General features: G+C 42.3%; 1 protein-coding gene across 7 annotated transcripts in view; it reads right to left on the bottom strand.

Moving 5' to 3' along the window:
* NEK5 (NIMA related kinase 5) overlaps nucleotides 1-24,171 on the bottom strand; it is a 60,159-nt gene extending 35,988 nt beyond the window's left edge. For 4 of the 7 annotated variants that reach the window (XM_081814874.1, XM_081814877.1, XM_081814879.1 and 1 more), the window contains exons 1-9: nucleotides 24,090-24,151; nucleotides 23,365-23,529; nucleotides 22,450-22,587; nucleotides 14,126-14,222; nucleotides 7,294-7,391; nucleotides 5,302-5,385; nucleotides 5,143-5,213; nucleotides 3,587-3,673; nucleotides 1,493-1,547 (exon numbers count right to left, since the gene is read on the bottom strand). In XM_081814874.1, coding sequence (XP_081671000.1) covers nucleotides 1,493-1,547; nucleotides 3,587-3,673; nucleotides 5,143-5,213; nucleotides 5,302-5,385; nucleotides 7,294-7,391; nucleotides 14,126-14,222; nucleotides 22,450-22,566 — 609 coding nt within the window. In that variant the 5' untranslated portion in view covers nucleotides 22,567-22,587; nucleotides 23,365-23,529; nucleotides 24,090-24,151. Of the gene's footprint in view, nucleotides 1-1,492; nucleotides 1,548-3,586; nucleotides 3,674-5,142; nucleotides 5,214-5,301; nucleotides 5,386-7,293; nucleotides 7,392-14,125; nucleotides 14,223-22,449; nucleotides 22,588-23,364; nucleotides 24,030-24,089 lie in introns of those variants that run through there. The other 3 variants (XM_081814875.1, XM_081814878.1, XM_081814876.1) reach the window with 3 other exon arrangements.
* Between the last annotated feature and the right edge of the window lie 2,357 nt (nucleotides 24,172-26,528).

Raw genomic sequence — 26,528 nt, 5'->3', positions numbered from 1 at the left:
TTTTTTTTTTTTAAAGATTTTATTTATTTATTTGAGAGAGAGAGAATGAGAGACAGAGAGCATGAGAGGGAGGAAGGCCAGAGGGAGAAGCAGACTCCCTGCTGAGCGGGGAGCCCGATGCGGGACTCGATCCCGGGACTCCAGGATCATGACCTGAGCCGAAGGCAGTCGCTTAACCAACTGAGCCACCCAGGCGCCCTCCTTCTAGTCTTTTTAAAAATGTTTACTGGGGCGCCTGGCTGGCTCAGTGGGTAGAGCATGCAACGCTTGATCTTGGGGTTGTGAGTTCAAGCCCCACATTGGACATAGAGCTTACATTTAAAAAAAAAAAAGTAGGGACGCCTGGGTGGCTCAGTCGTTAAGCGTCTGCCTTCGGCTCAGGTCATGATCCCAGGGTCCTGGGATCGAGCCCCTCGTTGGGCTCCCTGCTCTGTGGGAAGCCTGCTTCTCCCTCTCCCACTCCCCCTGCTTGTGTTCCCTCTCTCGCTGTGTCTCTCTGTCAAATAAATAGATAAAATCTTTTAAAAAAAATAAAAAATAAAAAAAGTAAAATAATGTTTACAGAGTTGAGGTCATAATAATATGGAACTTTGCACCTTGCTTTCTAAATTAACATAGCATAAACATTTCCTCAAAAATTCTTCATAAACCAGAAAATCTTCCATTGTATGAGGCCATGGGTTTACACATAAGCATAACGCTCAGCGGCACTGTGTGGCAGTGAAGATCAGGTTTGGTCAGGCACGTACTAGCTGTCTGACCTTTGACAATAATAATAATTAATAATAATAATAATAATAATAATAACAGCTGTGTAGAAAAGAGTTCTTAAACTCTTTAAGAGTGCTCTCCTTAGAAAAGCCTGTTTATCATATTGGCCCTTGGCTGGCATCTGGGAACTCACATTTCTGGAGAGTTCCCACCACTCCCTAAATGTTCAGAGTGGCTCTCTTTACCTACATTGGTGGCGCAAACAATATGGTTTATGCTGAACACCTGCTTTCTTCCTAGGAGTCTGGAAGCTTGGTACCTGCCAGGCATAGGGTGCCCACATGACCAGTCCCACATCCAAACCCTGAGCACTGGGTCTCTAAGGAGCTTCCCTGGTTGATAACATTTCACACGTGCTGTCACTACTTGTTGCTGGAGAAATTAGCATGATTCCTGCATGGACAAGTCTTAGAAGCTTGTGCCTGGTTTCCTACGGACATCACCCCACGCACCTTTTCCCTTTGCTGATTATATATTCACGCACAATTTATTTTTAATGAAAATATGCTACATATACTATTCTGCAACTTGGGTTTTTTACTTTACAAGTTGCACATCTTTCCATGTCGATATACATGGATCGATCGTTCATCTTAATAGCTTGTCCATGTAATTTTTAACAACCTAATAACTCCAAACATTAACCTTTTTCCTCTCAAAAGTTAATTTCACTTTTATAGTTTCAATAATTCAAGATTAATCTGATGATTAACATACTTACAGGATGCTTGAGTGTGCAAAGCTCATACAAGACACAGCCAAGAGACCAAATATCCCTAGGGAAGATAAGAGTTCACATGCCAAGAAATATCCATAATTCTCAATTAAAGCCTTTATCCTTACAGGGCCTTATATTTGTGTATCTTGACAATTTTATAGGTTGACCAGTTTTTTACAAATGCTTTCAGATACATTTTCAATTCTTAGTCCTACTAAGGTGAGAGGTCAAATCGAAACAGTGCATAGTTTGTCAGAATCGGAGCAGAGAAAAGGTATGCCAACTTTGCTACAATCTGAGGGCTCAGTATTTACCTCAGCTTCATGTGCTCAGAGGAAATATGTGTCTATATGGAATTCTGAGCAATCTGGAGGAAGCTGGCGGGACTCAAACACAGATTGGTTTTGATTCAAAGGGTAAAATTTGGTTGATTAGGAAGGTATATTCTACTCAAGGCTACTGACAGAACCAAAGTTCTACTAAGTGATGACATAGTATCTGGCCCTCAATAAACTTGAAAATTGTGCTTGCAATAGATGACTAGAGATTTGCTCTTTAGTACTTAGCATTTATATGTGATTAGTTTAGTATGGAGTTACTTCACAGAAAAAGCATCATTAAATCTAAACACCAAAGAAAATACAGTGAGAAGTGAAACAGTCAAAACAAGGATTTGGTAAATCGAGGAAAATGGTTCCACTGTTGAGCAACACTTCCTCTGAGTGTGCCCAGGAGGAGCAGAGGGAGACATCCTGAAGGCTTGAGGAAATGAAGAGTGATTACAGAATAGGTAGGAAACAACTTCCAACTGCTTTCTAGTGTTTTTCTAAGAGTTCCTAGGCTCACGGACCACTTCCCACGACCACACAGAATTTTATCTTCACCAGGTCTTCCCTGGGCCCACATCCTCCCCTGTTCCAGAGTGTCCCCTATAGCCAGCCAGTGTGGTCCCGCAGAGAGTGCAACCACCCCGGGCTGGGTGGAACCTTTTCTGAGTCTTCTAGGGCCCTGCCCTGCGTGTGGTGGGGGCTGCATTGAACCAGGGACCTGTTTCCTGCTCTACAGCAGCTACCCAGCTGATTATTGCTAAGATCTTCCAATTATCGAAAGCACCAAATCAGCGTATTTAAATGTTGACTCCAATTTTTTACAAAGCAGTACAAAACAATGCTGCTGACCCAGGGTGCCTCTCTGGACAGTCTCACCTTCCACCCAGGCTCCACTAGCTGCATTCCTGCTCAACTGGAGGCCAAATCCCTACTTGGTATTACAGGCTATTCAAAAAAAAAAAAAAAAAAAGCCTGTTTTTCTATTATGCAGAGAAGTATCTACTATTCTTTCTAGAAATCTCTACCATCTGGGCTCTGCCCTCCACTTATCTCTTGCAAAGTCAAACAGCCAAATATCCCTTGAGTATTTTCCAAAACAAAGGGAAAATTAACTCCCTGAAGGAACTCAGTCTTCCTGCTAAACCAACTAGTTCCTCCGGCAGCTGACTTTGAAAAGTGAATTTTTTTTCTGCTTCTCCTTACCTGGAAGTAAAAACTACCTCATGTTCACCTTTTACTCTTGTGCATATTAGTATTATTCCGCCAGGGTAGGCTCTGGTATCCCACACACAAAACTAGTTGGGTTTTAAAGCTGGAAATACCTTAACAACTGCCTTGCCAACACTCTCTTTGTTACAGCTAGGGAAACTGAGGCCCACAGTGGTCAACCAGCAGGGTCGAGATGGCGGCAGGGCCAAGACTAGGGCTCCTTGCTCCTAACCCAGCACCCCCGCTGCCTTCTCTCTGACCCAGCCACAACACTTCCCTGTGTGAGGCTAAACGGTGTTCGGAAGGTATGACAATCAAACAGATGCACGTCACAAAGACTGAAATTTCCAGTGCTAGTCTTTTTATCACTTGTATCTTCAAATGAAATGTCTTTCTTCTAAATACATTCTAAAGCTTCAGGGGACACTGAAGTGGTTGGAGACAGTCGCTGCAATCCCCTTTTCACACGTGAAGAAAATACGAAATTATGAAAGTACCATGAGAAAGAGAGAATCCACCCGCTTTACTGAGACTTTCACACCAGTTGTCAGCAACTCACGTTTTATTGTTGTAGGGTTTATTCTGACAGATCTCTGGGGACAGGTAGTATGGTGTTCCAACACAAGTTCTAGCAAGTTCCATGGAACTAGGAAGTTATGTTAGATAATAAAATAATATGGTTTGTTACTGGAGTAAGAAAAGGCTTAAGACACGGACATGCAAGAAGAAAGTGTAAAAATGGATAACACAAAATTTGATGAATGTACATCTTAAAATAAAGCCAACACATTACATATTAATAACAGAGTAATAAAATAAGTTGATTTTTAAACTTATAATTCACCAGCCCAAAATCTACACGTAAAAAATATTTATGGCTAAAGGCGTCACAAAGAAATACAATTGTTACATTACAAAACTCTTAGATGTGGAAAGAGTTCCCCCTTTCCAATTACCAAAGTAATGCAGTCCCATGACTTAAAATTTGGAAAATATGGAAGTGAATAAAGAAGAAAAAAATTACCCAGAATCTTACTAGCCCGAAACAGCTATTATTAAAATTTGGATATATTTCCTTCTTGTCTTTTTTTCATGCATATTTTTCATATAGGTGTGATCACAGAGTATTTAAAATTCAGAATTCCAGGGGCGCCTGGGTGGCTCAGTTGGTTAAGCGACTGCCTTCGGCTCAGGTCATGATCCTGGAGTCCCGGGATCGAGTCCCACATCGGGCTCCCTGCTCAGCAGGGAGTCTACTTCTCCCTCTGATCCTCCCCCCCTCATGCGCTCTCTCTCAATCTCTCTCTCTCTCTCAAATAAATAAAATCTTTAAAAAAATAAAATAAAATTCAGAATTCCATTTTTGTCTTAATATAACAAAGTTTGTTCTCACATTATCAAGAAGTCTTCAAAATCATCAATGTGAGTGGCTACATAATACTCAGGTACATGCTTGTGCCAAGCTTTATAAAATTTACCCATGTCCCAATTATTAGGCATTTAAATTATTCCATATATCAAACTATTCCTTTAGAACAAATAGAACATTAAAAAAATCTCTTGACGTTTACTACCACCAAATTGTCTTCCAAAACAGTTGCATCAATATATCCCCCAGAGCATGTGTGAATTTGCCTGTTTCACTCAATTCTCACTAGCTTTATGCATATTCAGTCACATCTCATTTGATAACCTTATATCACACTATACAATATTTCTATTATACCAAGATTTATCTTGGAAATTTTAATCCTAGGCAAAATATCATCTGAATGAATGATGCATTTATAGAAACAGTTCTCTAAAACTATCTGGAAACCAAACTTTTTTTTTTAAAGATTTTATTCATTTATTTTAGAGAGAGAGAATGAGAGACAGAGAGCATGAGAGGGAGGAGGGTCAGAGGGAGAAGCAGACTCCCTGCTGAGCAGGGAGCCCGATGCGGGACTCGATCCCGGGACTCCAGGATCATGACCTGAGCCGAAGGCAGTCGCTTAACCAACTGAGCCACCCAGGCGCCCGAAACCAAACTTTTAATATCTTAATTCATGATACCTAAAAATACATATTTTGGCTGTTATGAATCAAAGAAAAATGATTTTTAAAAGTACTTACTTGTTCAGAACTCTTGCTATACCAAAGTCCCCAAGCTTTGCAACCATTCCGTTCTTGCTAAGAAAAATGTTCTATAAATGGAGAAAATGCTACGTTGTTGGAGATATTTCAAGAAAACAAAAGATCAGTTCTGTCTTGATCTTCTCTCTGAGCTGTTACCTGTGCTTTTATGTCTCTGTGTAAGATCTTCCTGTCATGAATATATTTTAGTCCTAGAGAAATCTGCACAAACCAACTCAGAATCTGTGGAGGGAACATAAAACAAAGCCAGTCAGTAGTCTGGTGGTCATTGAAATGTCTTCATGAAAAGATGCGAAAAGAGAGAAATAACATATTTATGTGTATGTATTTATATGAATGAAATTACTAGACATACCATCTTATCACATGATTCTCTTTTTATAGAAAAAAAAATGAAGGTGCAAAAAGGAAATCTAAATGTGCTGGTATCAAAGGGAACTACGCACACAGAGAGAAAGGTAAGTATAAGCAGGGGAGAGAGGGAGGCAGTTCATGATTTTTTTTTTTTTCTTAACACTAGTTTGCTAACTGCATCAGGATAGCAGATAAGCAGCATTTCCTGATAACCCTGGTGCCATCGGTGTTTCCTTTTCCATGGAAGGAGGGTGCCAAGGCAGAGAGGGAAAGAGGAAGAAGCAGAGAATCTGTGCGGTTATTAAAATTTTCAATGAAATACCAATATATGTGTATATGATATAAAAACAGATATTATACTTTTAAACTTTTTGAAACTTAATTTCATTTCTTAGTCATGATTTTATTTTATCGAAGCTGGCCACGAGCCTCTTTTTTAAAAATGTGTTCTATGCCTATAAAGACTTCCTTAAACTATTTCAAAATGTCATTGGTTCTTTGTCTGCCGGATGCCACAGTAAAAGGAAAAGAAAAGCAAAAATAGCCATACTCCAGATGCTAAGATTCAGTTGTAATTTTAGTTCTTTTCCAACAAAGGGAAATGTAATTCAAAATTTTGTGGATAAAAGTGTTTTTATTAAATATGGCAAAATAATCCCTAGAGGGGAAGAAAGGAGGGTTTCTACAAATACTGAATTAAATATATAATGTAAAGGAGCAGAGGAAGGATGGTTGATTAAATTTACAAAGTTTAAAGATACCGATTCTTGAATCATATGTACATTCAAACTATCCCATTTTAGCTCCAGGAGGAAATGATAGAGGCATGTGGTCCTTAAACAGTAAAATAGGACACAGAAACAAATGGCCGAAAGAAAGATGGCGGGCCATTCCCATGCACTGCTCCAGGCAGTGGCCTGCCCCACCTGTCACACAGGCCCCATTTGGACTCCCTTCCACACACACATTCCTGCTGTCTCCTTCATGAGCACAGCTCCCAAGAGGGTTCCAAAGGAAGCTCAGAGGATGGAAGAAAAATGTGTTTGTGCAAAGAGAGAATGGGAATCGAGGCTATTACTCTTGGCCTTTCTCTCTTCTCTCTTCATAATCAATGAAACTAAATAGCCGTTGTCACGAAGAGCTTCCATGCTCCCTAGCAAAGTGGGATAGCTATTTTAAAACAGCGTACTAAGTGGTAAAAGGAAGAAGAGTGAAGCTATAAATGTGTCACACTTAAAATGGCTGAGGAGCATCCATATTCACATTTTTGTAGCCATGAAGATTGATCTCAAGGGCATCCTACAGGAGATTGTCCAAAAATACAACACTATCGTTTCTCAAAGTTCACTCTCAAAAAGAGATTCAATTTCAGCTCAATTGCAAACATGTTCTGGACTAAATCTATCAAGAATATTTATCCACTGTTTTATGGTTTGAATTTCTTTACCAGAAATCATGCTGTATATAAACATGGGCTACTGCTTATGGCATTATAAATTTAATTCCCCCTAATATAAATTAAAAGGCAAATTGGAGGTGTTTTTTTGTTTTGTTTTGTTTTTTTAAGATTTTATTTATTTATTTGACAGAGAGAGAGAGAGAGTGCGAGAGAGGGAACACAAGCAGGGGGAGTGGGAGAAGGAGAAGCAGGCTTCCCGCAGAGCAGGGAGCCCGATGCAGGGCTCGATCCCAGGACCCTGGGATCATGACCTGAGCCGAAGGCAGATGCTTAATGACTGAGCCACCCAGGCGCCCCCAAATTGGAGGTGTTTTTACCTGATCTTCGCTAAATAACACTCCCCGTTGTCTATGGATCCTTCTCATGAGATCTCCTCCGTCACAGTACTCCATCACAATAAACAACCTGTTGTTCTCTATAAGAAAAGGCATCATTACCTTTCATGTTCTCAAAGGTGGAGAATATACAGAAAAATGCAGTATACAACAGTTAAAAAGGTTGGCTGCAGAATCATGATGGACTGGATTCTCAGCCCACTTCGCCACTTAACATTCTTAGCTCTGTGACTCTGGGCAAGTTATTTAAATTTCTCTGTGCCTCATTATCTCATCTGTAAGGTGGAGATAACAATATAGAAACTCCTCTAAGGACTGTTGCGAAGATTAAACGGGTTAATCCATGTCAGATGCTCAGAACAATGTCTGCATATAATGAGAGTTCTGTAAATGTTAACAATGATTATTAACACATTCCTGCCAGAGATGAGAAATCTGCTGTAAAATAGCAGCCATGAATCTTAACCAAAACCCCAGGAAGAATTAATGGACCTTTGACCTTGGGTGTAAACTTTTATTTATATGGCACTTAACTCAACTATGTTGCGGAGCACAATAGACACTCTTCTAACTAACCTCGGACTGACCTACTTTCTAGAGTCATTACCATTACTGCTGCCCACTCAGGGTTACCCTGGTAACTACTAGACTCTCTAGCATTCTCAGGTACCTCTGTTCCCACAAATTCTCACCAAGATCACTGTGTTCATCCCCAAATCTGTTTAAGCCAATTATACTTGTTACTGTCATTATTGCATGAACTGATGAAAAATGAATGGAAAAGAGAGAGAGATGATTATTTCTACAAAACCTATGTTGACTACTGTGGAGAACTCAGTAAAAGGGAGTAGTTTTAAAAAAATAATAATAATAAAAGGGGGGTCTTTGACCTAAATGTTGGATAAAGAAGTCGAAAATAACTGAGAAAGCTTTAAAAAGACTGTGCACCCAGACTATCTGTAAATTCTGACTCCACTCTAAAGAAAAGAAATTGGAAACCAGAAATGAGGGGAGTAGTCTACATAGGAAGGAATATTCAGAACTCTATTCAACACGCTCATCATCAAAGATGAGTCTTTGGTCTTATATCAAAAGTTTGGCAAATGACTGTGCATTTATAGACAAAAAAATATGTGTGTATGATTTCCTGCTTAACCAGCTCTTTCCCGGAACCAGCTAACCACCAGCTGGGCTCCTGCTAGGAAGGGCTCCTACTCAGTTGTTCGTTTCTCCCACTCCTTTGTGGGTTCCCTGCAGACAGAGCCCACACTTTGTTCTTTTGTCTTCCCTGCGCCTGGCACAGTAGCTGCCACATGGAAGGGGCTTCTTAAAGGGTGGTTAAGTGGTGATTAACATAACATAATAAAATTAAAAAATTTAAAAAAAATCTAAGGAGCACACACAAAAAATGGCACAAAATCAGGCTTTAAAGCAAGTATTAATCTTCCTCGTGTTTTGCCCAGTAGTTATGGAGCATCCACTAAATTTCAGCATCTCTTGCCAAATAGCTATCATTTGCTCCCTCTCTCTTTCAAGGAGCCTAAACCAGCTACCGAGTGTCTGTGAGCATCCTGACAGCATCTGCCCTCAGTTGCCTCCGAGTCACAAACTCAGGGATCCTCTGACACAACACTTCAATTCCCACCTCCTTAAAGGGGACAGATCCATTCATTCATCAACAGACCGTTATTGAGGACATGCCAAGGAATGAGGTGCTGGGAATATAGAGCAAATATATTGATATTGATATTTGCTCTATATTTGTTCCTTGGAATTAGCATGTAATGGTGCATCTTCAAACCAATGACCCCCTGCATGAGGAGGCGACCGTTTAGTTGGGGAGCTGGTCAGCATACATGAGAAGAGTGACCGTGGATGTCTGTGCCTTGGAGGGCAACGAGGACAAGAGACAGTGAAGGACAGACTTGGCGAGTCCAGGAAGGTTTTAAGAAGGTGTTTCCGGACACGCCCTAATTATCTAGGGGGTCAATTATCTTCAGGAATGTATGAGTTTTAGGAGAACTGCTATTTCTCATAGCTCAGTCCTTGAGAGGGTCACTTTGGCGATGAAGGAAGGGCAGTGGCAAAACCACGGGACAGGCAAAATCAGAAAACTAAGGAGAAAAGGTTCCATTTTACTTCCTTGCCACCAACCTCCAACTCACTCAGCCTTACACTGGCTTTCCATAAAAGAAGTTAATTGCCTGCTTCAGGATTAATCATGGCTGAGCCATCTAGAAGAAACTATTTGGGTCATTTATGCATCATTTGGTTCTAAATATGCATTCCCCCTCCCCCCCACTAGCCACTGTTAATTTCATATTTAATGGGGTTAGAACTGTCTGGAAAGATCATTTATGTTATCAAATTTTCCATCTGTTTAAGAAAAGTAAAGCACTGTGGTGGGGGGGGGAGAGGTATAAGAAACAATTATTGTCCTCATGGCCTCCAATCTCATTGACGGAAATAAAGGCTATACACTAGCATTATAATAAAGCGTATTACGTGCCACACGAGTAAGAGTTTGGAGAGTCTCAGAGCAGAGGTGAGACAGGTCCCTTTCCGTTAAGGGACAGATCTGTGTTCAGTCTTAAAGCACATATAATATTTGGAAATGCAGAAAGGAGGAAAAGGACGCTCTAAAAAGGAAGTGCAAGACACATTGTAGGGCAGCAACTTCTGGACCTGTAAAGCTCACGGGTCATTGACCTTTCCAAACTATTGAGGGGCACTCACGGTAGGAACTAACATTAAACAACCTTTCTATTGTCAAATTCCAACGTGTAAAAAACAACTACTGTAATTAATTCATTCTAAACTGCACTTCTTAAAAAATCTTATAAACATTGGCATCTTCCAATCGGTTGCTGTGGGCCCAGCAGTCTTGATGTTATTACTGCCTGCATGATTTTTAGAACCCCTTAACCAATTTAATTTGCTTGTAGTTTCCTTTTTACGTATGCACAAGAGTAACAGAAAGTAAATACCTCTTAAAAAGCTCTTTTAATACATAGAAAATAAAAATTGGGATAAGGAAGAGCACTGTGTTATAGTTAAATTGGCAGTATTGTTCCTTGGAATTAGCACGTAATGGTGCATCTTAAAACCAATGGCCTCTAGATTTGATGAAATATGATCCACTACCACCATCATTCCATAAAATAAAAGCATTTTAGCACCCCAAATCAAGGAGGGACACAGAATCAGCATCAAGAATAAAAGCATCTCCTGCTCTTCTCCCTTGCCCATTGCACTCAACTCACACGGACGTCTCACAGAGGGCTCTGTGCCAGGTGTGAGGTTCTACCCTACTTACAAGCCTCTGACTTTTTCATGGATGCTGGGACGTGCGACTCCTGGGCCAGTGGCAAAGGACTTTATTCCTCTTGGCAAAAGCAGGTGTCAGAGCTTCACGTTAGCACTCGTTCCACGGAGGACATGCGCACCTGCCGTGGGCGACGTGGCAGGAGAGGAACCTGAGGAAGCTGCTGCTTTCTGGTGAGCAGTGCATAGGCCAGCTCTGCCTTGGGGGAGACGTCTCATCCTTCAGCGTCGCTCACTACAAACGCAGTCAGGAGATACAGCCTGGGTAGACAGCGGTCAGGGCAAAGCCCTCCTGGCACATTTGGCAGAAATGTGCAGAGATGCTCAGGGCCCATAGCAGATTGCCTTTCCCAAGAGCCTCCTGGCCGGTCCTTTAACCCACCAGGCCTGCTCTTGCCCTCATGCCATTGCAGTGGCTGCTCCCCTGGCCGAGAAAGCTCTTCTGCAGAGTTGAGAGTGGCTCTTCAAGTCTTTGCTCAAATGACCGCTCTGTCTTAAATAGTTTCCACACTCCTGCCTCACCCTATTTTATGTTGCCACAGCATTAATCACCTCCTAACATACTATACAATATGCTTATTAGTTATGTTTACATTTATTGTCTGTCTCTCCCTACCTTTCCCCTTAGCCTGCAGACTCCGTAGTCTGTAGCAGGCAGACTTCTAAGATGGCCCCCGCGCACACACCCCGTGGGCTCCCGCCCCTGGAGTTCGGGTGGAACCTGTAAATAGGAGGGGCTATCACTCCCATGACGATGTCATGCATACAGCAGAGGGGATTTTGCTGTTATCACTGAAGTCAGTTGATTAATAGAAAAGGAGATTTTAACGGGGGGGAGGGGGGGTGCTTGACCTAATCATAGGAGCTATCCAGATCTAGGTCTAGAGGTCAGAGACAGAGGAAGTGAAAGATTGCAAGTGGGAGAAGACTTACTGAAGGAGCCACATGGCAGGGATGGGCAGTTGGCCCATAACCACCCCCAGTGAACAGCCAGCAAGAAAGCAGACACCTCAGTCCTATGATCGTAGTGGATGAACTCTGCCAACAACATGAGTAAGCACGGCAGAGCACTCTGAGCCCCCGAGGAGAGGGCAGACCCAGCTGTGGGACCCTGAGCAGAGAATCCCCTACGCCACACCCAGACTTGTGATCTAGAGGGGTCAGGAGAAGATAAATGGGTGTTGGTTCAAGCCACTGAATTTGTGGTCGTTTGTTATGCCGCAGCAGACAACAGTGTGGGGAGGGATTCTGGCCTACTGTGTTCACTGATGAAACCCAGAACACACCTAGCATGTAAGAGGTACTTGATAAATATTTACTGAAGGAATTTAAGTGGAATTAATCTAGCTTTAGGAAAATCTCACTACACTCCCTTGTTGTTCCTACACTGCTTCAAACTTAAAAAAAGTTCATGCTTTCTATAGGCAAACATTTACTGAACTAGAGCCATGGTTCTTCTGTTCAGAGACAAGCTGTTGAGGGTAAACAAAGGCTTTATCTTGATAAGCTCCAGGTTTCAAGTCCCAAAAACCTGCCAGGCAAAGCCAGAGGCGTGCCCATAGCTCTGGCCTTCCTAAACACAGGGGCACTCTACTCCAAAAACAAAAAATAAAGCTGTTCTAAGAAAGCTTAAGCTTACGATATAAACACACTTGGTGGAGGTCATTTCTACCGTCCAAATGACCTCTAATTTTATAACAGCACCAGTGTCAATGGTCCTCAAATGTCTATTTTGCATAAAGACATATTCTACTCTGTGGAAGTGGTCCAGTCCATGTACTCACTCAGCCAATGTGTATTGAGCACCTACTCTGTGCTGGATGCTGAGGATCAAGTGATGACAAAAGAATTCATTAGGTTTGCTATCTTAACGGGACTATCTTAAACCAATTCAGACTTGCATATGTAAACAGACACACGCACACAAAAGGGCGGAGGGGCTATGCACGGTCAGTAAAGGGTGCCATGACTGGAACTGTGATCTCGAGAAGGCCTGAGCATGAACAGGTGTTAGCCAGACAGAGGGAGTCACAGTAAGAACCCAAAGAATGAGGAAAAGAAAGATCGTCTTCTGGCTTTGTTAGGAATCAAAGAATAGGAACCGAGGGCACTTTATTCAGTGGCTGCCCCTTAGAAGTTGTTCAAAACAACTCAACTCCCTGCTCACATGTACTGCTCCAGTCCCAGGAAGACCACACAAGAGCCCTGAGAACTCCTTTAAAATACCCAGCAGTTGAAGAGGGCCATACAGAGAACTGCTCTGAATGCAGTCGTTTTAGTTTGTAAGAAACCAAGTGCCCTACACAGTGTAAAAGCTCAAAAAATAGTGGCTATGTATATTTATTTCCTGATTTGTACACCCCTGAGGGCGCTGGAAGACATCTAGGTAACATTCCTGCTCCATTAACTACGTTCCACCTGTGAATCCAAGCACCCTGCCCAGGGCTGGGGGCTGGGATGGGGATGCTCCACGGTGAGCTGTGGGCAGACACAGCCCTGTCACAGCCTGATGCGCACCTGACGTACAGTAGACGTGTTATTGTCTGTCTCTCCCCCTAGAATGTAAGCTCCATGAGGACAGGAACTTTTGCCTGTTTTGCTCACTGTTCTATTCCTGGCGCCTAGAACAAGGCCTGGCATATAGTGAGCGCTCAGTAACAGTTTGTTAAGTGAATGAATGGTCTCTCACCAATGCTCCTTTCATGTTTTGTTTTGTATTTTTACCTTGGAGCCAGGTGGTAGATGAAGGCAGAAGAGATGTTGTATTCGGGCATCCACAGGAAGGAAACCGCTTCCTTACAGTTTCTCCCCTGTAGTGTGGCTGTTTGCTTGCCCGTGGTGCGGGCTGTTTGCTGCCCTTCTCTAACAGGATTGCACGGCCCCCCTGTTGCCCCAGCACAGGCAAGAACTCTCAAAGGCAGAGTATACCCTCCCAGTCACCACGTTATCAGGGTTGACTGCGTGGCTGCTTAGCCGACAGGAACAGGAGCTCAGAAGGAAAGTGAGAAACAGGCCACATCCTAGCAGGGCTCCGAGAGTGATCGTGTGGCAGGCTCTGTGTCTTGTCCCTTGCTCTTGCTCAGGAGAAGAGCATGCTCCTTATCTGGGCTGCTCCATCACCTGGACCCCAGACTTAAGACCCCACTCACTCACAGCCAACGTGTAATGTGAGAAATAGATGTGGATTCCTGGAGGCCACAATTTAGGAGTTCTTACCGTAGCAAGATTAATATACCAGCCATTAACTGCTGATGCAGCAAGAATTAAGGAGAGGAGGGAAAACTTAATCAAACTTAAGGAAGCTGTCTACAGAAACTTTACTAGAGAAGAAATAAAGACAGTGTCTCAAATTACGATTTAAGTAAATGGGAAAATGAGTCCATTTACAAAAAATGAATTTGTGCGCAGTTCTCAGGAATGTATCTTTTATAGATGTCTATGTGCCTACACTTTATTATTAAAGCACTTGAAGAATATTAGAAAGTCAAACCTTGAAACGAACTGAAGAATGTTACAATGTTGGGATGCTTCATCTTGGCCAGAAGAATTACCTCTTTCTCTGAAGCTTCTTTTTCTTGGATGGGCATCTAAATTACATTAAGAGACAGAGTAGTCTGTAAAGATAACTTGTTTTCAAGAACATGCTTTCTGCTATCATCTAAAATTCTCCAGGATTTCACTGGCTTCTAATGACACTTCTGAAACTGATCTTTCAATGGCAGGAGATGACATTCATAGAATTAGCAGAGTGACCTATATCGAATCAATGGTTTGTCGGTGACAATCGTAAACAAGAAAATAAATATTTCTGGTGCAGGTATGCTGTAGTAAAGGTTCAGTTGCATTGGTGGTGCTGGGTTAATTACTTAGGCATCTGGAGGAAACTTATTTTAATCTTTATCTCTCAGCAGCAAAGAAATTCTTTATAGAAATGCAATGTTCCTGCAGCAATCACTGCTGAGAATTAACAAATGAAATTTTTTTTAAGTCATACATCACATCAACCAGAATGGTAAATTCTGTAGTGAGATTACTACGTTTTTCATTTTCAAATAAAAATGGTCTCTTGTGACTTCATTTTAGATTTGATGCATTTTCTTATTATTCGATAGATCATCTATTGACGGTATTTTTTAATCGATTTGGTGCCATGGCAATGGCCACACTTCACTCCCACGTCTTCTTCCTTGTTCTTGACACTTCGCTGTTGCTTGACTGGTCATCCGCACCCTGACCCCTGGCCTGGCTGCCCCCCCTTTCCAGCCCCTGCAGGTCACCTGTTCCTCTCCCCTGCTCCCTCTGTAATGTTCTTCAACACTGGCCCACACACAATGTGTGAGTTCCCAAATTTCTCATCCTCACTGAGAGTTAAGCATTTTTTAAACATTAACGTTCTCAAGCCCAGCTTTACTGCCTCCTACCTACGAATCCTTCCATAAATCATTTAAATCTCAGCTTCTGTCTCTTCCACCCCAATTTAAATTTAAAAACAGCTGCTACATGTGAGTTTCAAAACACAAGCAACTGAATTACTCCTACCAGACTGACAGACTTGGCTACTCAACTTCTTTAATTTTAACTACTGTTTTTCAAAAGAATGTCATACACCAAACCAAAAGGCAAATGTAGGTAGGTGACTGTATTTTTATAGTTAGGTAAAAATACTGGCAATAAATGTGACAAATATTTCTGTATTTATAATATATAAGGAATTCTGGCAAATTAACAAGAAAAAAAAATGGCAAATCTGCCAATAGAAATATGGCAAAATACACGAATGGGCAACTCCCAAAAAAGAAAAGAAACAAAAATGACTGATAAACAGAAAAAAATATCCAACCTCACTCAATAATCTATAGAACAAAGACTAAAACAAAATTTGATATAATGTTTCATCTATGACATAGGCAAAGACAAGAAGAATGTTAATACCAAGGGTTACCCAAAGAGCAGCAAACCGGCACTCATATACTTCTGCTGTAGGTATATAAATTTTGGAGGGAAGGCTATTTTACGACATGTACTAAGAAACTTTAAAAATTCTCCTGTTTTTGGCTTGTTATTTCTTCTAGAAATTTATCCAAAGAAAATAATCAGAAATGTGCCCGAGCATTCTATATAAAAACCTTCATTACCATGTTTTTAGTTTTTTAGTTACTGTCATAATACACACTTGTGATCTTAAAAAATATTTGAAGCCAGACAGAGGTGAACAAGATGATAGTGAAACTTCCCCTTGTCCTCCCCACCCATTCCATGAATTCCTCTTCCTTAGGAATAATTGCTGTTAATTGCCAAATGTTTTTATTTAATGCACACATAGGTAAACATGTGTACATAGTTTGTTTAATGAAAATGACTTAGGGGCGCCTGGATAGCTCTCTCAGTCAGTTAAGCGTCGGACTCTTGGTTTCGGCTCTGGTCATGATCTTGTGGTTATGGGATTGAGCCCTGCGTCACGCTCTGCACTCAGCGTAGAGTCTGCTTCAGATTTTCTCTCCCTCTCCCTCCTGCTCTCTCTCTCTCAAATAAATAAATGAAATCTTTAAAAAAAATGACTTACGGGGCACCTGGGTGGCTCAGTCGTTAAGCGTCTGCCTTGGGCTCAGGTCATGATCCCAGGGTCCTGGGATCAAGCCCCGCATCGGGCTCCCTGCTCGTCGGAAAGCCTGCTTCTCCCTCTCCCACTCGCCCTGCTTGTGTTCCCTCTCTAGCTGCGTCTCTCTCTGTCAAAGAAATAAATAAAATCTTTAAAAAAATAAAAAATAAAAAAATCACTTATATTCTACATATTACATGATATTTAATCATACCTAAAAAATCAAACATAAATGTCTGAAAATACAAAAAGAATTAAATCATGGTGTTTTTAACCTGATGTCATATTATGCAGTCATCAAAAATCAAGGGAGCCAATGTGTCATAGCAGAAGGAGCAGAGGAAGAGTGAGAAGAATCTGTTGGCTACTGGGCATCGTTGAGCAAATCACTTAACATCTTCAAACCTCAGCTCTTTTACCTATGAACCCATGAGATCTATCTTCAGGACAGTTGCAAGGATTAAATAAGTTGATTATGTAAAGCACGTAGGATGGCAGCAGGTATAATAGGCACCCAGTAAATGGTAAGCATTATCCTTATTATTGGGAACATTTAATATTATTATATGAGAACATTTTTTTAAGTTTATTTTCTTTTTCTTTTTTTAGAAATCTCTACACCCAATGTGGGGCTTGAACTGATGACCCCAAGGTCAAGAGTCACATGTGCTTCCAACTGAGCCAGCCAGGTGCCCCAAAGAGCATTTTATTATATGAAAACACTAAATGACTTGAGAAAATATTCACGACATATTGCTAAGTACAAAAAGCTACTATAGAAGAGTATATCTACCGAGGCACCAATCATTCCAGTATTTATGCATTAAAAATAGCCTGGAGAAAAATTCACCATAATGTTAAAAGAGAGAGGTTATAAGTGATTTTTATTTTCCTCTAAATGGTCTTATTTTCCCCTTCAGTTCTTTTCTTTTTTTTTTTTTTAAAGATTTTATTTATTTATTTGAGAGAGAGAGAATGAGAGAGAGCAAGCACATGAGAGGGGGGAGGGTCAGAGGGAGAAGCAGACTCCCTGCCGAGCGACTCGATCCAGGGATTCGATCCAGGGACTCCAGGATCATGACCTGAGCCGAAGGCAGTCGCTTAACCAACTGAGCCACCCAGGCGCCCTCCCCTTCAGTTCTTTTCAAAAATTCCTATAATGAACACTTTTATTTTATAATAAGAAAATACACAACATATTTTTGGAGGAAAGAATCAAAAGAATAGGGGTGGCTGTCTGGCTAGCTGCGTCACTAGAGCACTCAACTCTTAATCTCAGGGTTGGGAGTTCAAACCCCACATTTGGGGGTAGAGCTTACTTAAAAAAAAAAGAAAAGAAAAGAATCAAAGGAATATGCTTGATAATAGCAGGATGATGAGAGAGAAAATAGTAGCTTTTTGGTACCTGTAAGAAAATAAGCCATTCAAGTTCTGGTGTTTAGAGTTTACGGCATGGAGAGGCATTGGAGATGTGAGGAAATGTAGATTTCTCTAGATAAGAAGTAATGAAAAACTACTTTAGGGTAGAAAGGAAGAAAGAAGCAATACATATTAATACTGGGACACAGGCGTTGCTAGGCAAATTTAATAACATAAAGAGATACGGGAAAGCAAGAAGAACAAGGCCTAACATGACATTCTCCTTAGTGATGTCCTGGAGGCCAGGGTGGTTCATGAGAAAAAGGATGAAAAAAATCAGTGCTGTATGAGAAAAATACGGTTGTCTTTTTACTATCTATACTAAGAATGGGAGAGATGCTATGAAATGAATTAATATATATTCTTATAGAAGATTCACCTCCCAAATAGTTTCTTCTTTCCTTAGAATTAATATGGTGTTATAATTCCTAAGTATGTACCAGCTTAACAACAGAGGTATAAGGCCTGAAAGTATCTAGCCTTTGAATTATTTATCCAATAAAAGTGTATTGAATACCTACTGGTGCAAAGCATTATTAGGTGCTGTGTGGAATACCAAGATGAATAAGATATGCATTCTGCATGCATAGAACACACAGTTTAATAAGGGGGAGAAGGCACACACCCACACACAAAAAAACCCAGCCAAAGCATATCAAGGTAGAAGGCATTCAGTACCATAGCAGCAGGACAGATAAAAAGCTATCGAGTTTACAGAGAGAGAGAGAGAGAGAGAGAGTACTTCAAGTGGGAAGGTCCTGGAAGGTCTCCGGGAGCTCAGCCAGAAGCAAGTGGGATCTTGATGCTTAGAGACGGGCAGGCAAAGACCTTCTTGAAAGAAAGAGCCCCACGGGCAAGCACAGGGGCTGCTGGGCTGCAAAGGACACATACGTGGAGGGGGAGTGGAAATGGAATTTGGGAAAACAAACCAGAGAGAGTGTGAAAACTAATCTGAAGAGTGAAACAATATAAAAGTACAGGGCAAAAATGACTCACAATCCCACATTCCACCTACATAAGAACATTCTAGTACATCTTCCTTGTATGTATATGAATATATATGCATGGGTGTCTATATACCCCTAGAGAGAATACATATTTTTACAAAGAGTGCCTCGTTCTACGCATACTGTTTTCTCAATTAGCAGAAGCCGTGACATTTCTCAGGTCAATACTTCACCTGCAACATGATTTCTAAGAGCCGCTTCATTCTTTATAAATTAAGTAACCAATCCCCTACTGTTGGACATTTAAGTTGCTTTCTGACTGTACGTCTCTGGGTATTTCCTTGGAATAAACTTCCATAAGTAAACCCTGGGATGTGTACTTTTTTCCTTGTCTTTTTCAAAATGAAGATAGCTTTTCCTGTCTATACAAATAATACAATTCAGGGGTGCCTGGGTGGCTCAGTCAGTTAAGCATCTGCCTTCAGTTCAGGTCATGATCTCAGGGTCTTGGGATCGAGCCCCACGTCAAGCTCCCTGCTCAGTGGGGAGTCTGCTTCTCTCTCTCCCTCTGTGATCTCTCTCGCTTTCACTCTCTCAAATAAATAAAATGTAAAAAAAATAATATAATTAATAATTTAAAAACAATATATGCTCCATATTAAAAATTCTGAGAAATGCAGAGAGGAGTGGTGGAAGTGAAATCCTATCACTCAGCAATAATCACTGTTAGTGTGCATGTATGTGTGTGTACTGTTAATATTACACACACATACATATACACACATAACTTTTTGTGGCCTGATTTTTTTTTTCATCTTTACAACATACTGTGGACCTGTAATACAAACAGGGCATGGATCCTTCCAAGGTTTTGATACGTACTGATGAATTCCCTTCAGAGTGATACCGATTTACCTTCCCATCAGCAGAGGAAGAGAGTGCCCACTTCCTCCAGTTTTATATTCTTTCTAATCCTTCCCAAATGTATAAGCAAAAGTGACATTTATTGATTTATATATCTTAGTTTACTAATGAGTTTGAAGTTTTGATGATGACTTCTTCAGTTATGGGTTTTTTTTTTCTTTTATACATTTATAAAAGGCTAGCACCTCTTTTGTCAATACGTGCAAATGTTTTTGGCATTCTGTGAACTTCCTTTTTATTTATTCATGGTGTCTTTTGTCATTCAGAAGTTTTAGGATTTTATGTAGTCAAAGATGGCAATGCATCTGGTCATCTTTTCCTTGACGACTTCTGTCCTAGTGAAGGTCTGGGGACACAAATGGAGCATTATCAGAATTTTGCTACACAAAAGCCGGAGTCTCGGCAAAGCTCCTGAAGCAGCCCAGGGCATTGACAAAAGGAATAAAACAAACTCAGAGGAGAGAAGGAGTCAACAGTATGTAGCAAGTAACTGGACGTGGAGGGAGAAAAAAACTCACCGATGACCCCATGGTTTTGAGCCTGGATATCACAAGGACACTAATGTCACAAACACAGTGTGGCACGGAGCAGATAAAATGCAGAACCGGGGTCTGGAAGGGACCAGGGCTGGAGAGAGAGTTTTAAGAGTGGTCTGTTCACTGGTGAAGACAGAAGCGAGGCGACTGGCCAGAGAAAGAGAAGAGAGTCGGCAAAGAACAGATGGTGGGGGACATAAACAGGGTGAGAGGAGAAAGGCCTGAGAAAGAGGAGCCAGATATTTTGGGAATCACAATCCCACATTCCACCTACATAAGAACAATCTAGTACATCTTCCTTGTATGTATGTGAATATATATGCATGGGTATCTATATACCCCTAGAGAGAGAATACATATTTTTACAAAGAGTGCCTTGTTCTACGCATACTGTTTTCTCAATTAGCAGAAGCCGTGACATTTCTCAGGTCAATACTTCACCTGCAACATGATTTCTAAGAGTCGCTTCATTTTTTATAAATTAAGTAACCAATCCCCTACTGTTGGACATTTAAGTTGCTTTCTGACTATACATCTCTGGGTATTTCCTTGGAATAAAGGAGAGCAAGCAGAATAATATCGTGGAAGGAAGGAGAGCGAGCAGAATAATATCGTGGAAGGACGGAGAGCGAGCAGAATAATGTCGTGGAAGGAAGCTCTGACAGGCCGCTAGAATAAGAGGACACTCGCAGAAGTATGCCATGGAGCCATGAAGAGGGACCTATACTGGTAAATAAAGCATTCTCCCTGAAGCTAACCATCTACACCTGAGCTTTTTTATTTTATTTTATTTTTTTTTTTTTTTAAGATTTTATTTATTTATTTGAGACAGAGAGAATGAGAGAGAGAGAGCACATGAGAGGGGGGAGGGTCAGAGGGAGAAGCAGGCTCCCCGCCGAGCAGGGAGCTCGATGCGGGACTCGATCCAGGGACTCCAGGATCATGACCTGAGCCGAAGGCAGTCGCTTAACCAACTGAGCCACTCAGGCGCCCCTACACCTGAGCTTTAATGTAAGTTTGAGCAGTCCTTTTGCTTTCCTTTGCAACTTTAAAAAATTGTATGGTAAAATATATAGAACATAAAATATGTACCATTTTAACCGTCTTTAAATGTACAATTCGGGGGCATTAAGTACACTCACACCGTGCAACTTGTCAAGTCCATTTTTGCACACACTTTGGGGTGTTTTTGTGTTTTTTTAACTAAAGAGTTTTTTTTTTCAAGATTTTTATTTTAAGTAATCTCTACACTCAATGTGGGGCTCGAACTTATAACCCTGAGATCAACAGTCACATGCTCTACCAACTGAGCGACTGAGCCAGCCAGGTGCCCCATTTGCACACGTTTTGTATGGCACGTTTTCTGCTACTCTCATTTATAAATCCTCCAGAGGACAACCAAGAAGACTTGCCTTAAAATTAATTCTAGCATGCGATGGAGATTGTTGTCCCAATACAGTATCACTAGAGGGGGTGACACAAACACTTGACCGAGAAGAATTCAGAAATGATTCCTTTTCAATGAAATATACTTAATCACTCTCCAAAATCGTTGGACTAGCAAAAGGCTTTGTTTTCCTCCATTCATTTGATGCATTCAGTAAATGTTTGGAGCCCCTATCATGTTCCAGGCACTGTCCTTCATGCTGAAGAAGACAGACAATAAGCACATGAAGAAAAAAGTGAGCAGAGTAATTCCAGATCATTATAAATGTTATTCAGAAAAGAAGCCAGGGCAGTGTAATAAGGAGTGATTGAGGGTGGGACAGGGATGATTTGGGGAAGGCCTCTTTGTGGAGGGGACCTGATGAAGGAGATGCAGTCAGAAAAAGAGCACCAGCCTATGGCAAAATAGAAAAGTTGAGCAATGGAGGAGGGCAAACCTCACAGGCCTTGCAGGCCACCCTGAAGACTGCCACAGGAACCAGTGATATAATCTTATTCTTTTCTTCTTTGTTTTTGTCCTTTCCTTTCCTTTTCTTTTTTCTAGTAAAATACTGGTTGCTCTTCGGACAACAGACTTAGGAGTGTGAGCAAACCAAGGTCAACTGAGGCTTTTTTTTTTTTAAGATTTTATTTATTTGAGAGAGAGAGTGAGCAAGATAGGGACAGAGCACAGGCCAGGGGGAGGGGCAGAGGGAGAGGGAGAAGCAGGCTTCCCGCTGAGCAGGGAGCCTGATGCAGGGCTCGATCCCAGGACCCTGGGATCATGACATGAGCCAAAGGCAGACGCTTAACCAATTGAGCCACCCAGGCACCCCTAGTCAACTGAGGCTCATATCATAAAAACAAACAAGCCAAAAAATGAGTTTCTTTTTCATACTGAATTTTAAAAGCCAGCTGAATATATTACTGAAAATGAACAGGAATGTGAACTTCGTCACTTTACCTTCGCAAAATCGATCTCTTTTATAACACAGTGCTTGCTATCTGATTTCCCTTTAGCCAAGAATGCTTTCCCGAAGGCACCTTCCCCAATGGCCTTGATCAGATCGTAATTATCCATGGTGTCAATGCGTGGTGGTTCCTGAAATCAGAGCACTGAAATTTTATCACACACTTTTCATAAATGTGAACAAAGTCACACAATTGATCACTACAATGTAAAGGAACTCCTTTTGCTAAAACCTTCCTACCAACCTCACCAAGACAGAGTCAAATAACTTTCCTTGGGGCCACAGGCGACAACCGAAATGAAACGTTGCTTCTTGGTGGAATCTGAGCTCAGACTCAGCTTTGATACACTGTAGTGTTGTGATCCTGAGGAAGTCACTTAATCCCTCAAAACCTCACTTTCCTAATTTCTAAAATGGAAATAACAATCCCTGGTTTTGCAAGATTGTTCTGAGAATCTAAGATACAACACCCCGGGCTTGGCTCCTCGGTAACGCTAGAAATGTCCTTAATGCTGGTGCAGTTTCACAGTTCAGCCCTTCTCAACGGGGACGTGCTGCCCCCTAGGGGCCATTTTGGGAATTTGTGGAGGTTTTTCTGTTTCCTGCAGAGATGGAGAAGCACTGTGGCATAGAAGTGGTGGGGGTCTGGGATACTAATGTCCTGCGATGCGAGGGGCCGTCCCGAAAATAAAGGACGATCCCGCGGCCCTACAACCTTAGCAAGTCCTCACACGCATTCATGTGCGTGGAAAAGTCCATTTATAACGATCTGCAGCTAGAACCAAACTCCATTTTACACGTAAATACAGAATATTTTTTGCACAGTTTTACTGAACATCGAATTTTCGAGGAACGCAACTGCGTGTAAATCAAGGCTTGATTGTACTTTGTTGTGTTTGGAACATTACCAAGACCGGTTTGGAAAATCACGCCCCCGCTGGCTGAGCTGCTCTGGGTCGGTAGCCGAGACGTAACAGTGGGCGGCCGTCAAGGTCAGGTGCTTCCCTGCCCAGGCTCGGGCACTAGGCAACTTCACTACTTCTTCAACTGTGGTCGTACCAAGCATTTGCAGACTGAAATGCAAACTATTATAAACCGTTTCCTTGCATTTCCTCTTTATACCACAATTAGGGCATCGTGCCCACTTTTAAAAAACTTGCGCGAGCAGGCAGGTCAGGTTTTCGATAATTTGCGTCAGGGTAGGAAAGGGGACAACTGGGTGGCATGGAGCTTGGAACCAGCTCCGCTGCCAGAGGAGGCCGGGGACACCCGAGGACGGGGTTTTGAGGGAGGAGGCTGCGGAACTGGAACTCGAGGACTCCAGCCCGCGAACTGAGGGACGGCGACCCTCCCGCCCCGGCGGCACCAGGGGGTGGAAGCCCCCAGCTCTCGGGACAAGCCTTCTCCCGTAGGGGCGCTCCGGGAGGCGGCCGCCGGCTGGGCTGCAAGATTGCGCGCGGGCCGGAGCTCGGCGTGCCGCGCGTCGCCACGGAGACCGACGCCGCGCAGGACTTCGGGCAGTTCCCCTGCAGCCTCCGTCTATCGGCCGGGGCTTCCGTCCCTTTCCCCGCGGCTCCCGGAGCCCCGGGGGCAGCTCGGGGTAAGGATCCCGGGCGGCCCGCCCGCAGCATACCTGTTGAGCCGGCTCCGCGGGGCGGGAAGCGTCCCGAGGAGAATCTGGGTTCCCGGGGCCGCGGCGCTTCCGGGCGGCGGGGGCGGAGCCGGGCGGGGGGCGGGGGGGGAGCGGGCGGGGCGCTAGCTGCGAGAGGATTGGTCTGCACGATCCACCTCGAAGAGCAGTCCGAGGCCAGGGAGTTTGGAGCCCCGGCCCCGCCACCTTCTGCGGTCTTAGGTCGGAACTCCTGTGCCCATCACTCCACAAGCACACCGTTCTTCGTTCTCGCACATGGCGTACCAGGGGCTTTGCATACATTTCTTTGCAACAACCCAGCAAGGTAGTGGTCACCGTTTTCCAAACGAGCTAAACTGAGCCGGGGAGAGTTTTTCGTGCAAGGTCTCAAATACTATCAGGAGATGGACAGACGCTGTTTGGTCTACACTTGGCGGCCTTACAAAACTGGCTGCCGCCCAGTGGCCTGCAAACAGGCTCCCCTCCCGCCCCTCCCATTCACCATTCGCGACTGCACATCAAGCTGCTGTCTAAAACGTTTCATTACATGTCTAAGTTGAAAAGGATGTAATTTTCAGCAATTATACTGACACAAGTAAAACATATCCAAAGTAATCTAAAAACCACGGCAATTTGAAACCAACCATCATTCTCTTTTTAAGTAAGCTCTTTTAAGAATCGCAAAGTTTACATCATACCTTTCTCTCCTTGAACCCCTTCCTATCCCTATAGGTAATGTTTTTCTGCCTCAAAGTTTTATTGATCACCCTATCATATAAATGGAAATTAATTTATATTTCCTGATCATAGGCTTTCATTCTTGATTGAATTATTAACATTACTAGTAGGTACAGAATTGGTAAAAAATAAAATTAATCACATTGATAATCATTAAACATAAAAAGTAAAACTGTATTGGAAATTCATCACTTAAAGATGCCAATGGGCTTTTCCCCCCCTCCCATTAGTATCCACTCGATGAATGCTCACTTTTTGCTGGAATAGACAAGGTTCAACAATGATTCTCTTTGCTTTTTTTCTCCTTTTTTTCTTTCTCTTTCTTTCTCTCTTTCAAGCTTTAAGTACTGGGAAACCTCATTCAGTTAAATAAATAGGAATTGGAAGTTTTGTTAAAAGTGTCCCTCAATTCTTGCCTCGTTGTAAGTCAAGAATAATAATCTATCACTAAAACTGGCTCCTAATCATCCATTATATATCCTGAAGTGTTATTAAGAGCAAAACCTGCAAGCCAACTGACTTGTGAAAGGATCTGTCATCCAATCAAGACTCATTCAGTCTCTCAGTAACTATATACATAATTCCAAGTTCCCTGTGTTTGGGGGAATGCCCCAGCATTCCCTGGGGCAATGCTAAAATTTGAGATGACTAAGAGGTACAGAATACAGTATTTATGGAAGCTGGGTATCTGGAACTATCCTTAAAGCTATCCCCGCCTACCTTAACTCTTGAAAAGTCTTCAAGAGAGTGGTAAAAAAAAAGGGGGGGTGGAGCTAACCTAAGTAACTCTGGGAAATGGTGTTTCAACTGGAATTCTAAGGCTAGAGGCACTAGGAACTGTACATGAACTCTGTACTCTAGTTGAGAAATTTGTTTCTCACAGGAATATGGGTTGATAATTTGGGAACTGCTTTACATCTATTCTGGTGTTGAGCAATTAAGTGAATAGTGGATGGTTGAAGCCAGGTTTTTCACTGTCAGAAAGAGAAGCTACAGAAAAGCAAGGAGGGGAAGGCTAGAATGAACCCTGTGGTACTAGATCAGAGTCCAAGACATCAGTATGAACTCATCCTCGGCTTAATACACATACAGATGGAGAGACCCAGAAGTGACTGTAGCTGTACGTATGTGCACAGGATAGCAAACATATATGGATCTCCTCGCTCTGTCTGCTAAGAGGGCCTAAAAGCAGTGATGGCCCAGTAGCAACAAGCACACCCAGCCCCCAGATCCTGGTTTCTAAGCCAATGAAAGGAACCAAGGCTCCTTGGAGAAATGGCTGACTCTGGAGCTGCGACAGAGAAGGCTGAAGACGCTCCTGGACAATCTTCTTGTAGTACCAGAAAGGAAGGAAGGTCTCAAAACAGAAAAGAATGAGGGCATGTCAAAGGAACACAGAGGCAGCCTGGAAAACTCCCAGTGGCCAAATCTAGACCAACTGAAGGAATAAAACAAATGATTTCGCATTGGATTATAGCCCCCTTCAGGAGGTAGAGCTGAGGATGAGCTGGACCCAGTGACTCGTGTAGAGGCATTAGGAACAGTACATAAACTCTGCACTCTAGTTGGGAAATCTGTTTCCCAGGGCCCAAGAATGGAAAATTGGTAACTTTACAGTGGAGAACCTGGCAGACACTGCCTTAACCACGTGACCAAGGTTAACCACAGCAGTAATAAATCATGTTGAAATCGCGTACTCCCTGA

Source organism: Leptonychotes weddellii, chromosome 3 (assembly GCF_054177405.1).
Source record: "Leptonychotes weddellii isolate Sample4059 chromosome 3, ASM5417740v2, whole genome shotgun sequence".
NCBI lineage: Eukaryota > Metazoa > Chordata > Mammalia > Carnivora > Phocidae > Leptonychotes > Leptonychotes weddellii.
The sequence above is the reverse complement of the archived record's forward strand: the minus strand, read 5'-3'. Positions and strand labels throughout refer to the sequence as shown.